Here is a 13,697-nt window from a genome sequence, read left to right as displayed (position 1 = left end):
CGCATTTTTCTTCGCCAGCTCGCGTCGTTCGTTAGCTAATGGAATTACTCGAACTCAGTGACACAGCGATTACGTAATTGCGTTCCCTCTCGTTGACTCCACTTCTCGTGCACCAGCAGCACCCCATTATTCCTACCTTCTTCTCTCTCTTCTTCGGTATTTTTGCACGCTCTCTCTCTCTCTCTCTCTCTTTCTCTCTCTCTTTCTTTCGCGCGCGAAGGCTGCTGGTCGATTATTCTCCAGAGACAAATGACACGGTCGACACGAGGAGAGCAACGAATGGGAACTCGGAGGAGACTCGTCGAACGTGTCGTCTGTGAGAGCGTTCGCTCGGCTCGAAGTCGAAGCGGGAGCAACTGGATGGTGACTCGTTGAATTTTCTGAGATCGTTTGGAAAACGGAAAGCCGCTTCAATGTTGAGGGTGACTTGCGTTAAGGGTGATATGTGTAACGAGCGTTGGCTGATTGGTCGGTTCGTGCCTTGGGTTATTTAGGAGGTTTCCCAGGAATTAGAATAATTAACGTCGAATATTACAACGTGATTAATGTGAAATTTGTAGGTGGAAAAATGCAATATGTAGAATGTAAAATTCAGTCTCAAACGGTAATTTATACGAATAAGAGGATTCCGAAAATCCGTTTGTCTACGAGTGAGACCCGCAGACAGTAGCCTGGAGGCCAGGCGACGTAATAAGGTCGATAAGTCGAAGACACGGCTTGAGCATCTCTCGAAAGAGACCGACAACGAAGGGAAGGTTGTCCGAGATGTACGAGATCCGGGTGTATCTCGCCATGGGGACACCAGAAAGCCGTGAAACGTCATTGTCGGGATATCCTGTGGACAGGTCGGCGTTAATCACGCCAGGTGGACGCCCGTCCCGAACCGTGTCGATACATCAATGTCCATTAAATCCCCTTGAATCGGCGCGACGCGATTTATACAGGTGGCCATCGATCGTATGGAACCTCGCGAATCGGATGCGTGCGAATTAATGAGCATTTCAGTCGAAGGAAACAAAACGAAAGAAAAAAAAAGAATGAAAATTTCTTGGAACAACAATAAGGTTCTTACCACGTCGTTTCGTACTTTTTATATACCTCTGGACGAAAGTACGTTCTACCAAGAAGAATCACGCGAACGTCATATTCCTTTCCCTTCTTTCTGACTCTAGAGGTCAGTTTCGAATTTAGGTATATCCGCTCATATACTACACTATATTCGAGAAGAATATTATTCTCTTTGCTATAAATCTTCTATATTTTTTTAAATCACAAAGACAGAATAATAGCATACTGCTCTCTTTGTAAATATAGAATGAGTCGATCATTGTTACAATTGTAATAAAAAAAAAATTAATAAATTAGATAGTCTGTTAAAATTTGTAAAGTTATGACAAATGGAGATCGACAAATGTTAATTCATTTAATGCTGTAATCAATATAACGAAACAATAATACTACATTGCGGATAATTATTCAATTTTTCGCATGTTAGAGTTGTGAATATCAGAAAGAAGAGACTTTCTTATAAAATTCATCAAACTTAGTTTAATTTGAACAGTATCGTACAATTTGTTACGCAGTTTTGAACAATATAAATTACGTAGAATAATAATGGAAAAATATGTAAAAAAAGATTTTGGAGATGTAAAGATTAGCAAGAAGAAAGATTTTAATTATAAAATTGTTAGGTGCCTTGAAGAATCTCAAGAATCATTCGCCAGTCGCTCAATAAATGAATCAATATATAAGTAAATAAATCAAAAAATTCAACGAGTAACAACTGTTACATCCATGATTAAAGTTTCTAATTTATTTAGTCGCCAAACGTTTTAAATGATCCTCTTAGTCCCCTTTAGATAATATCATCAAGTCAATGAATAATGGTTAAATAAATTAGTACTAGATTACTAATAAATTTAGGATAAAAAAATTTAGATTAAATTAGGATTAATTTAGGAAAATTTTGATTTTATTCTCCATTTTATGGCAAAATTCTATTAAAAATTCCAAAACTAAGCGATCCCAAATGCCCAATTAAATCGGGAATTAATTTAAAGTACGATCTAGAATATCGAATTCTAAAGAGAAAGAATCGTAAAAAAACAAACTAGAATGAAAGATTAGACTAGATTAAAAAATTTAGGATATTTGATTTTATTTTTCATTTTATGGCAAAATTCTAATAAAAAGTAAGCGATACTAAATGCCCAATTAAATTGGGAATTAATTTAAAGTACGACCTAGAGTATCGAATTCTAAAGATAAAAGAATCGTAGAAAGACAGAGACTAGAATGAAAGATTAGACTAGATTACTAAAATTTAGGATATTTGATTTTATTCTCCATTTTATGGTAAAATTCTATTAAAAATTCCAAAACTAAGCGATCCCAAATGCCCAATTAAATTGGAAATTAATTTAAAGTACGATCTAGAGTAGCAAATTCTAAAAAAAAAAGAATTGTAAAAAGACAAAAACTAGAATGAAAGATTAGACCAGATTACTAAAATTTAGGATATTTGATTTTATTCTTCATTTTATGGCAAAATTCTAATAAAAATTCCAAAAGTAAGCGATCTTAAATGCCCAATTAAATTGGGAATTAATTTAAAGTACGACCTAGAGTATCGAATTCTAAAGATAAAAGAATCGTAAAAAGACAGAGACTAGAATGAAAGATTAGACCAGATTACTAAAATTTAGGATATTTTATTCTTCGTTTTATGGCAAAATTCTAATAAAAATTCCAAAAGTAAGCGATCCTAAATGCCCAATTAAATTGGGAATTAATTTAAAGTACGACCTAGAGTATCGAATTCTAAAGAAAAAAAGAATCGTAAAAAGACACAGATTAAACCGCCAAAACGTTCAAGGAAACAATTCACCGCAACCCTCGTCGTTCCCCCTAGCTTTTCATTAAAACCTCGGATCCGCTTAAAACAATTGATACCTCGTCGCCCTTCGCTAATCTCCAGTAAAAAAAAAAAAGGAACCGTCACGGACCAAAACAGAGATTAAAAAAAAAAAAGAAGAAGAAGAAGAAGAAGAAAGAAAAAAAACCGAGGAAGAACGGAGGGGGGAAACGGAACCCCTCCGGGGAATTCCTCCTCGGTAAGTATCGGCCGTTACCGTTTCACCCCTTTCCACGGAACCATCCGGCGAAAATAAAAACGGCCGAGATCCCTCTCGATCTCGGGCTCTATTATCCCCAGGGTGCCGCGAGCGTAAAGCTTTATGCTCGCGTTTCCATCATACCGGCAGCGCCGATTACGACGTATCGTCCGTTAAAAATGCATGCAATTAGCCGGGCGCCGGCTTCTTAGCGCGCCAACCCCTTCCCACCGCCTCCCCTTCTTTCCGTCGTCGAGTGACAAAATTACGATCTACCGGGTGTCGTTAATATCACCGTCCTGGAAATATCAGCGTTGCTCGCGGCGAAGGAAATTGCACGGCGAGAGATTGCAGCACAGGGGTGGGGGTGATGTTGCTAGAGGGAGATGAAGATGATCTGCGATGAGACGGGGGGGGGGGGAGGAACGGGATTTCAGCCGAGTTACGATCGAGGGGGTTACGTTAGGCGACTGTTACGAATCGATAGGCAACAGGGCGGAGTGCGAAAGCTTCTGACCTTGGTGTCTGGTGGTTCCACGTCAAGAAGATCGCCGTCTAATCAGAGGTATAAATAGATGAAATTAGGCGTTAGAACGGTTTCAGACCGTGATTAGGGCTGGCTCGAGGACACACGAATCGGTTCAGATTCTTTAGAGTCTAGAAATTTAACTTAACGTTTTAATGCTTGGCAACGATAAATTCGTAAATTTGCAAATTAGACCGCGTGTGTTTATGCATTTGTCCAATAGGAAGTATAAATAAATGAAATTAGGCTTTGGAACGGTTTTAGGCCGTGATTAGGGCTGGCTCGAGGACACGAATCGGTTCAGATTCTTTAGAATCTAGGAATTTAACTTAACGTTTTAATGCTTGGCAACGATAAATTCGTAAACTTGCAAATTAGACCGCGTGTGTTTATGCATTTGTCCAATAGGAAGTATAAATAAATGAAATTAGGCTTTGGAACGGTTTTAGGCCGTGATTAGGGCTGGCTCGAGGACGCACGAATGGTTTAAGATTCTTTAGAGCCTGTGAATTCGACTTAACGTTTTAATGCTTGGCAACGATAAATTCGTAAATTTGCAAATTAGACTGCAGACTTTTATGCATTCGTAGGAAATTTTAAAGTGCAATGTTTGCAAAGAATTTCTAAAATACAGTGTTCTTAATAATATATTGTAATATTTGAAACGATTTTCTATCGAAGTTTCATTTTTTTAATTATATTTCCAAAACTATGAATTTGCACAAAAATCCTGTTGCAGTCCTAGTAATAGTTTGTGAATTGAGAATTTTCCTTTATTTTTAACGTTCGACAATATTCGCGCGTGAAATTTTGACAAAATTAGTCAAGTTTGATCACGTTGTGAAAATTTATAGACGAAATTCTCATTTAAAGTAATCCATTGAAAATCAATGTTGCAAAATTTCATTTGCGATTCTTCTCGATTGATTTATGTTATAAAAATTCTAGTTTTTAATAAAGGGAAACTCCGGGGATTTAATTAATATTTGTCTTCAATCTAAATTCTATAATTTTATACGACGAGAGAGAAACTGAAGTATTTATAAATAATATCATAAGTTACTTCCTGATCTTTATCACGTTGACTACTACGCGAAATTTATATCTATGTTTTATCTCATAAAATGAATTATTTAATCCTTATAAAATATTTCATATCATATATAATTAATAATCATTTACATACATGTAATTCGAAATATTTCGTCGATGATAGTATGTTAACCATTTGAAAATAATTATAAAGGAAACAATTAACAGGTTAATGCGTTGTTGTGAACTATATTTCCAATTTCTATTTCTTTTTTATTATTTTTAATAATGATAAAGATTATCATTTTTAACAATAGTAATCACAATTATTGTATCAAAGATTCCATATATTATTTCTTTGCAAACTGAGACACATATTTGCTTACGTATTACGCGTACGTGCCACGTACGTACAACATAACGTGTACGAAAATAACGCGTTCAGAAGCTCCACGAGATAACAATTATTCGCTAAAAGTAAATCAGATGAAACACGCAAGATGTGCTCTCCTCTGTTATGCAAACATCAGGCATTCTCGTTTTCACCTGACACAGACGCGACCGATATCAATCCGTGACTTGATAACGCCTCCAATTTTACGTATCAGCGATACGCGTTGTTTTCCGTTACGTGAGAGATTTCGACATCAAACGTGTCGATGCAGCGACGAGCATCTCTTTAAAAACCAGGCTCGTCGTCGAGATGGGTACAGTTCAACGTCGACGAACAATCGGAAGAAATGCATCTGAAGCAAATTTTTGCACTGTTCGCTGTGATCCTGGTGGTGGTCCGAGCCGTCCCAACGTCGAAGATCGACGGGATTCTGGAAGAGGAGATACTGAAGTTGGCAGAAGAGGAAGACCAGGAGAGATCCAAGAAGTCGGTGCTTCTCTTGAATCAGCCTGGAGCGGTCGTTCCGGGCCAGACTCTGATCCAGGTGCCTGGTCAACCAGCTCAGCTCGTTAATATCCAGTCGGTGCCACAGGCTGTCGAAACTCTGAGCATACAGTCTAACGGTCAGCCAGCTCAACTTCTCAACATACAATCGGTGCCACAGACTATCGAAACGCTGAATATACAGTCTAACGGTCAGCTAGCTCAGCTTCTCAACATCCAATCGTTGCCACAGACCGTTGAGACTCTGAACATTCAACAACCCGTTCAAACTCTCAGCATCCAAGCCAATGGACAACCAGCTCAGTTCCTGAACATTCAGTCCGTGCCGCAAGCTGTCGAAACCTTGAGCATCCAGGCTAACGGTCAGCCAGCTCAACTTTTCAACATCCAATCTGGCCCGCAGACTGTCGAAACTCTGAGTATCCAACAACCTGTTCAAACCCTCAGCATCCAGTCTAATGGTCAACCAGCTTTCAACGTTGCTCCGCAAACTATCGAAACGTTGAGCATCCAATCTAATGGTCAACCAGCTCAACTTCTCAACATCCAGTCTGGCCCGCAGATTGTCGAAACGTTGAGCCTCCAGTCAAACGGTCAACCAGCTCTCAATATCCAGTCTGCTCCGCAGACTGTCGAAACATTGAGCATCCAATCCAATGGCCAGCCAGCCCAACTTCTCAACATCCAATCTGGCCCGCAGACTGTCGAAACTCTGAGTATCCAGCAGCCTGTTCAAACCTTCAGCATCCAGGCTAACGGCCAGCCAGCAGCCCAGCTGCTCAATATTCAATCGAGGCCTCAAACTGTCGAGACGCTCAACATCCAACCGGGAGGACAGATTCAAACTTTGAGCTTCGTCGATGGTCAACCAAGCGCAACGGTGATCACTCAGCCGGGTTCGTCGATCACGGAGATCATCCAGCCAGCTCAAGCTCTGCCAGCGCAGACGAACGTGAATATTGTCCAACCATCGGTCTCTGTCAAGGAATCTGTGAGGGTGCCAGGTGGTTCACTCGTCGAGACCATCACCCAGGAAATCGTCAACCCGATAACGGAGGAGGTGGTTGTACCAGGTTACAAATCTTTTTTTGTGATGGACCAGGAGACGCTGGGCTCCTATGTGAACGTCCCTCAAATACAACTGTACAACCCGCGGATGCTCGCCGCGGTGAGGCCAAACAGCGTGGTCGTGGAGGAGCCAGTGCGCGTCGTGAAGGAAAGCGTGGTCGAGACGGTGCCAAGCAGAGTGTTGGGTGGTCGCGTGCTGGAATCGGTGATCTCGCGCGTGGTTTAAAATGTACGTTTAAAAGGTAGAGTTGAAGAACGAGCGAATAACGTAGTCTAAGTATGTTCGATGAGTCAGTGAGACATTAATAGTATAATTTAATGAGAACGCTGCACGCAGGTTGTAGAGTAATTTTCTTGTAACAATTTGTAATTGTTATTGCAATGTTTGTACAATTTGTGGATTATTATGGATATTTTTGTTATATTTGTGTTGATTAAATTAGCGACACGGGATACGTGTTGAAAATATTGGAGAAATATAGAAATAATGTAAATGTAGATAATCGTTGGCCATTAATTTTAATTCGCCTTTTTTTTTTTTTTTTGGTTAACAGGTGTGATACAGCAACTATGGGGTGAAGGGTTACAAGCATTAATCGACGTTATTGACGAAGTAATATTAGTTCTGTATTTGTTGAGGGCGGAAATAAACAGCATATAAATGTACACCTAATTTGTCTCGATGTCATCCAACTAAAATAACAGAGTAATAAATTTCATCTATCAATTGTCGATTTTCATTGCTTGATATAATACAATGTATTAGTGGAAAATCTGGACAACAGATTAACATTTTCGGTATGATCGTCGACTACAATTAGCATACTAGCATGTATACAAGTCGCAGATGAATTAATAATATAACTTGATGGAGTTTCAAACGATTATTTTAGAAATCTTCGACTTGATATATAAGTATATAGTATACTATATACAAGTATACTTATATATACTTATATATAAGTATTTATATAATACTATTGTATATATAATACTACTTATATATACTTATATATAAGTATAGTATATAAGTATACTATATATAAGTTTAAACGTTTTAATTTATTTAAGTAAGTTTTTGTAACTTATAGATATGAACAATGATAAAAATAATTAAAAATTGTACAATAAGCACTTTATCACTCTTCAGTTCCAATAACTTTGCACGATTATTGTTAACCTCATCGTACTCTGGAAACGTCTGATCAACAAAAAACACAGTGACACATTTTCTACCTGTTAACTTACAAAAAAAATTCGCGTATAATCCGAATTTTTGTTATTATCGAAACGCCCCAGTTTGCATAGCTGTTCCGAGTATTAAAACAAAATCGATTGCAGGAGATGACACGCGAGGACTTGGTCGCGTCGTGGACACGGCCGTGGATATCGCGTGGCCTGGTACGAAGACGTCTCCGAACGTTGTAAAAGGTCTTAATCGGAATTAGAATCGGAGTTCGGCCGGCTCGAGCCTCGATACGAATCTGACCTCACTTCGTTCATCTCGAGATCGGCGTGTGCCCGCGCGACAAGGACCAAAACGGATGACGAGCGTCTTCACAATAGGGAGATTTACGATAACGTCGATCGTGCCTGCAAGTCGTTCATTCATCATGGCGGAGACAGCCGCGCGATTGTCAAAATCGTCGCGAGAGCCTCGTCGTTCTGGTGCGTGTCGCAAAGACGACCAAAACCGATCCTGTATCCACGGTCCCGCCCAATCCATCTCGATTACGATCGACCGATTCTCAAACGTTTCTCCAGCGAGCCTGTTCGCGTTGACGAGTTGGAAAAGACTAGACGCGGGTGTGTGTGATTTTAAAATTTCTTTTTCTGATCTGTCTATTTTTGATGTTATATCTTTCTCCTCGTCCAGATTCAGAGAGAATCGTATCGTTGAATAAATGAATTAGCCAACTGTTCGCAAAGTCATTCGTCATTAAAAGAAACTTTTGCTATGTGCATAGCGTTTTATTTATTTATTTAATCTTTAATTTAATTGATGGATAGGTTTCATAAGAGGACATGGTGATAAATTGTATTTAATAGTTTCGTGTATTTAACCACTCGCGCTGGCAACTGATTGCGGACCGTAACGAGTGACCAAACCGTTACACAATAATTCGTCGCTTTCTTTTTGAACTCGTCGGTATGATATCACTGGATAGAAATTATTGAGAAGTAGTAAATTTATTATTTGTTTGGCTCTTTTGTTTTACTTAAATATGCTTAAAACTATCACAGAGAAAATATTACAATTTTGGGACAAAAAATTCTCGACGTGCGTGGCACTTGCGCTGGCAACTGATTGCGGACCATAACGAGTGACCAAAACCGTACACAATAATTCGTCGCTGTCCTTTTGAACTCTTGCCGGTACGACATCACTGGATAGAAATTATTGAGAAGTAGTAAATTTATTATTTGTTTTGCCTATTTTGTTTCGCTTAAATGTACTCATAACTGAGAAAATATTACAATTTTGGAACAGAAAATGTCATTCCAGCGCAAGAGGCTATAAATCACAAAAAAAAAAAAAAAAAACGGATATTTCTCTGTTTTATCCCTTGCTTTTTACGAAGAAAATAGAAGAGAAGTAAGACTAAAAGCAGAAAAAAAGAATAGCATAACATCGTTACAACTTTCTCCTCGAGAACGCAAGATTCTCGTAGACTGTAGAATCTTTTACGAACATCCTGTCGCAATTTAACCAAGCAGGTGACCGGTTGACCAATACCGTCGGCCCAGCCAAACTTTCCCTCTTGCATCGCGATAAAAATGTACGAACGCAACATCGCGTGAAAATAGCAATTCGCGGTGCGTGCAGCGCGAACCCGCAGAGAAGGATAATTAACGAGAAACAGCGTTTTTATTGTTCAGCCGATCCTATCGCGAAGTTTGTCGTTTAATTCGATGCAGTTCCTTTTTCTTTTTCTTGTTTTTCTTTCTTTTTCTTTCTTTCTTTCTTTCTCTTCTTTTTTTTTTTTTTTTTTTTTTTTTTTTTTTTTTTTTTTTTTTTTTTTTTTTTCTTTCTTTTTCTTTCTTTTTCTTTCCTGAGTTCCCCCCCGCATCTAAATCGGTTTCTCGCTAATGGCACGAACAAACGACGCCGACTGTGGACTCTATATCTCGAGATATTGGCACACTTTATTTACGAACCAACAAATACCACGAAGGTCGTCGGTAACGCCATCGCGAGGCGCGCGCGTAGCCGCGTGGAATTTGACCTCCGCGAAAGTGCGTCAATTGATGGAAACCCTGGTCTGGTCTCATTGTTTCCTTCCCGGCCGAGTCCTTTTATCGCGCGCCTTTGCATCATCGGATCGTATCTAACGTCGCCAGGCAATCGCCGAGACCTTCTCCTGGAAAACGCGCGATGGAATCCGCGGCAGAAGGTCCCGAAACGTTTCGCAATACCGCGGAAGCCTTCGACGCGCGGGCTTACCGAATGTATTTTTTTTTTTTCTATTATGCAACAACTTAAAACGAGAGCTAATTAAAAGAAAAAGAGAAACAATTGTCATTAGTATCGTTAGTGTAGATTTAGGGCCAATTAACCCCTTGCGCTGACAACTGGTTCGCGGACCGTAACGAGTGACCGTATACAATAATTCGTCGCTTCGTTTTTTTTTTTTTTTTTTTTTGTGGTCGTCGGTGTGATATCGCTGGATAGAAACTATCAGGAAGTTACATTTGATTTAAGGTATACTTAAAACCTGAGAGAATGTTGCAGTTTGGGACCAAAAATTGGCTGACGGGAGGTTAAAAAGAATCGTCAACAGTATCTAGACACGCTCGGCAACGATGGGGGATTCTTGTCACGTCAATTTTCAGAATCACCGGTGTCGATTCATATTTCCAAGAGTGAAAAGACGGTGGCGGGGAGGGGGGAGGGGGGAGACCAAAGTACGCGCCGAATGCCTCGAGAATGGACGGCACTGGTATTACATCAGACGTGTGCCGGGCACGTCCGGTCGAAACTTGACCGAAGCTCTCGCCTTCTGGCGCTTCTTAACCTCTGATTCTGACACGGTGCCAAGTGGAGGGTCGGCTTAGATTTTCAGTGAAAGTGGCGCGGTTACCGCGGCCTCGACAGGCCTCGACTGATTGCCCGACGAAATTTCGGCGGTTGGTCCTCTCCTACCGTGGCCGCCAAAGAGACTCGAGGGTGAGAAGCGAGAAAGAGAGAGATAATATGACGAGCACAGGAGGGAAGAAGGACAGACAGGAGGGGTTGGTTGGTTTAGTCAGTGTAGACAGAGAGGTAGGCACGTTCCCTTCATGTCGCAGCGGGTAGCCCGGGGGTATGTATCTATTGGCCGGCAGCCAATTACGCGAGGCAGCCGATAAATCACGGATCCCTGACCCAGTGCAGTTTTATATTTACTGGCGACGCGAGGAGAGGAGAGGAGGAGGAGGAGAAGGAGGAGGAGGTGGAGGAGGCACCGGGCGTGCGCCACTCGCCGCAGCATTCACCGTCTTTCTCCTTCGTTCTTTCTCCGGCGCTTGCATTCGCATCTCTCCGACCTGAGTGCGCCGGCCGAGAATCGCGGTGGTGTGATGGTCTGTAGGGCTCTCTCGCGCGCGCGCGACACCATGTGGAAAGCCACGGCACATACACACAGAGAGACGAAGAGAGAGAAAGAGAGAGAGAGAGAGAGAACTCTTCCACAAGAGGGTGGAGAGGGGCTGGTCGCGTTGGGCTGTGTGAGTGTGGGGTGGGGTGTAACAGCGTATACGTACGTAATGCAGCACTTGTTGCGCCCGGGCGTCGACCTCGGACTCAACCCGAGGCTCCGCGCCGGATTGACCGTCTTCTAGACCGAAAATTTTGCACGGTGCATCGCTGCGCAACCTCGTCGAGGTCCTTCGACTTCCGGCGAGATAACTCGAACAGAATGAGGATATATCTTTCGTCATCGACATATATATATATATATATGTATATATCGCAAGGAAGATGGGATAACAAAGTCACGGATCAACGTGAAGAGAAGAAGACGGAAGACGCTTAAGAAGTAACAAGCCGGTATCCGTCGAATGACTCGGTGTACGATATCGAAGAGGATCGCGGGCGCAGCGAGAGTCGCGCAGCAGCACTTGTTGCGTCCGGACGTCGACCTCGACTCAACTCGAGGCTCCTCAGCTTCGGAGGCGGCCACCGAACACGCTCGGCCGGAACTGTGATTTTCATGATTGCGCTTGTATGTGGAACGTAATCGAACGTTATTATCGTTGCTTAATTCGCCCGGAGCTTTCTCGCGTAACGTTCGTAATCCCCGCGCGCACTCTTAATAGCTGGCGTTCGGGATGGCGTCCCTCGAGACAGGCGTACGCCACAGCGTACGCCTGTCCCTTTCTTGCACGCGAAAAACGGGGGAGAAAGCTCGTTCGGGGAATTGACTACCGTGGCGGCTGTGGACCGATTTTTACGCGACCTAGGCCAACGTGAGTCATTCGTCGTTCGTTCGTTCGTTCGTTCATCATGGACCACGCGCTCGTCTCGAAAAAACGTTAGAACGTTTGACACTCGAACGGTGTCGATCTCTCGCTGTTTCCCACACTCTTGTTCCTTGTTTCGTCTTTTTTTTTTTTTTTTATATTCTACGTCGGCGTGGTCGCGACACGCTCGGTCGTCGTCGACGATAACGAGGTCCGTTCGAGGAACGCCAAGCAACACGCGAGCGTCGTCAAGTTTCGCCTGTTCGGCCGGACAGAAACACGACGCAAAGCGAGTCCACCGGCAGTCGTTCGCCCCGAGTAACGGAATACACGTCGCACCGCCGCCGATCTTTTCCCTTCGATTCTCGCCGGCGTGTTGCGCAATATTTATACGCGCGCGACATATGCATCCACCATTCGGTAACTCCACCACCGTGGTCGACGTGCCGACCAACGCGCGGGAAGAAGGGGACTTCTCTTCTTCGCGGGTAGTCTGGCTGTGCAACGACCGGGCAATCCACGTCGAACGCGCGATGCACCGCGCCGGCGTTTTTTCTTCGACAACGTTATCGGATACGGAAGCGTTCCGGCTAGTCTCGAATTCCTCGCACGAACAGAACCGACTAACCGAGCGAACGAAGAAGCAACGTTCCCTTTTTCTTTTGCCTTTTTTGTTTTTTCTTTCTTTCTTTCTTTCCTCGAGCATTCCGGCGGAGACGGTAGACGAGCGACACCCGGTAGATGGGACGATCCAATTCCTCGGTCGTTTGTGTGCACGTACCGTCGCCTCGACCTATCCCAACGTAACAGATGACTATAGAGCACGTTCGAAACGGTGGAGAGCGTTTCTCACCCTCTTTGAATTTCGAACGGTATCGTTTCTTTTTTTTTTCTCTCTCTCTCTCCTTCTTCTTCTTCCAGTCGATGGAATCAACTGTTTCGGAACTCACGTGGTCGAGAAATTGAAGAAGTTCGCGAATAGCAAATGATTGACTGAAGAGATCGTACGTGAAAATGGACACGGCGCTGGGGGTCAATTGTGACCCTCGTTGATCGGAAAAGAAACGGACGAGTATGAATGAACATACGGAGCGAAGAGTCGTTGAGAGGAATTCGGCAAACTTCCTAGATGATGCATATCGTTGAGAACGGTCCCAAATTCAACCATCTCCCTTTAGTCGATCTATTTTTTTTTTTCTCTGCTTCGCGCGGGTAAAAGTGTTTTCCCCCCTTTCTTCTGGAATCTCACCTCTCAGCCTCCATGGACTTTCCTACGAACCGTTCTCGCGGTCGACGAGTTATCCGCAGTTAGCGACTCGAGTCTTCAAGATAGAGAGAGAGAGAAACAGACAGAAATCGTTCCTTCGAAACCGGTAAACCACGGAGAACAACAACGTCCCTCGAAATTCACGTCCATTCGTCTTCTTTTCTACGTGTATCCACTTTGGCTCGTTACCTGCCTGCTACTTAGAAGAAAACAAAGCGAAAGAAGCGGTAGAGAGAAAGAGGCAGCGAGAGACAGGCGAGAAGGGATCGAAAGGGCCTGGTCGCAAAAGTAACAGTACCTACGGATAGTTCGCGTAAAGCAAACTCTCGCGAGAGGCGGACAAGCCAGCCG

At 42.6% G+C, this 13,697-nt stretch overlaps 1 protein-coding gene across 3 annotated transcripts; it reads left to right on the top strand.

Moving 5' to 3' along the window:
* The first annotated feature begins 5,388 nt into the window (after positions 1–5,388).
* LOC122537627 lies at positions 5,389–7,364 on the top strand. Of its 3 annotated transcripts, XM_043670948.1 has the most exons (4): positions 5,389–5,657; positions 5,730–6,766; positions 6,806–6,866; positions 7,192–7,364. In XM_043670948.1, the coding sequence occupies exons 1-3, from the start codon at positions 5,412–5,414 to the stop codon at positions 6,861–6,863; spliced, it is 1,341 nt and encodes a 446-aa protein (XP_043526883.1). In that variant the 5' UTR covers positions 5,389–5,411; the 3' UTR covers positions 6,864–6,866; positions 7,192–7,364. The 3 variants fall into 3 exon arrangements, with proteins under 3 accessions (XP_043526883.1, XP_043526881.1, XP_043526882.1); XM_043670946.1 differs by having other exon boundaries at positions 5,389–6,766; XM_043670947.1 differs by lacking the exon at positions 7,192–7,364 and having other exon boundaries at positions 5,389–6,770; positions 6,810–6,933.
* The last annotated feature ends 6,333 nt before the right edge of the window (positions 7,365–13,697 follow it).

Source organism: Frieseomelitta varia, unplaced genomic scaffold, assembly GCF_011392965.1.
Source record: "Frieseomelitta varia isolate USP_RPSP 00005682 unplaced genomic scaffold, Fvar_1.2 scaffold_922, whole genome shotgun sequence".
NCBI lineage: Eukaryota > Metazoa > Arthropoda > Insecta > Hymenoptera > Apidae > Frieseomelitta > Frieseomelitta varia.
Note: the sequence above shows the minus strand (reverse complement) of the source record. Positions and strands in the feature narration are given on the sequence as shown.

Bases quoted from the DNA above. Each gene is read 5' to 3' on its own strand.
- LOC122537627 (XM_043670946.1), top strand. From the start codon at position 5,412: ATGCATCTGAAGCAAATTTTTGCACTGTTCGCTGTGATCCTGGTGGTG. The intron at 6,767-6,805 runs GCCAGTGCGCGT...GGTCGAGACGGT, and splicing joins AACAGCGTGGTCGTGGAGGA to GCCAAGCAGAGTGTTGGGTG.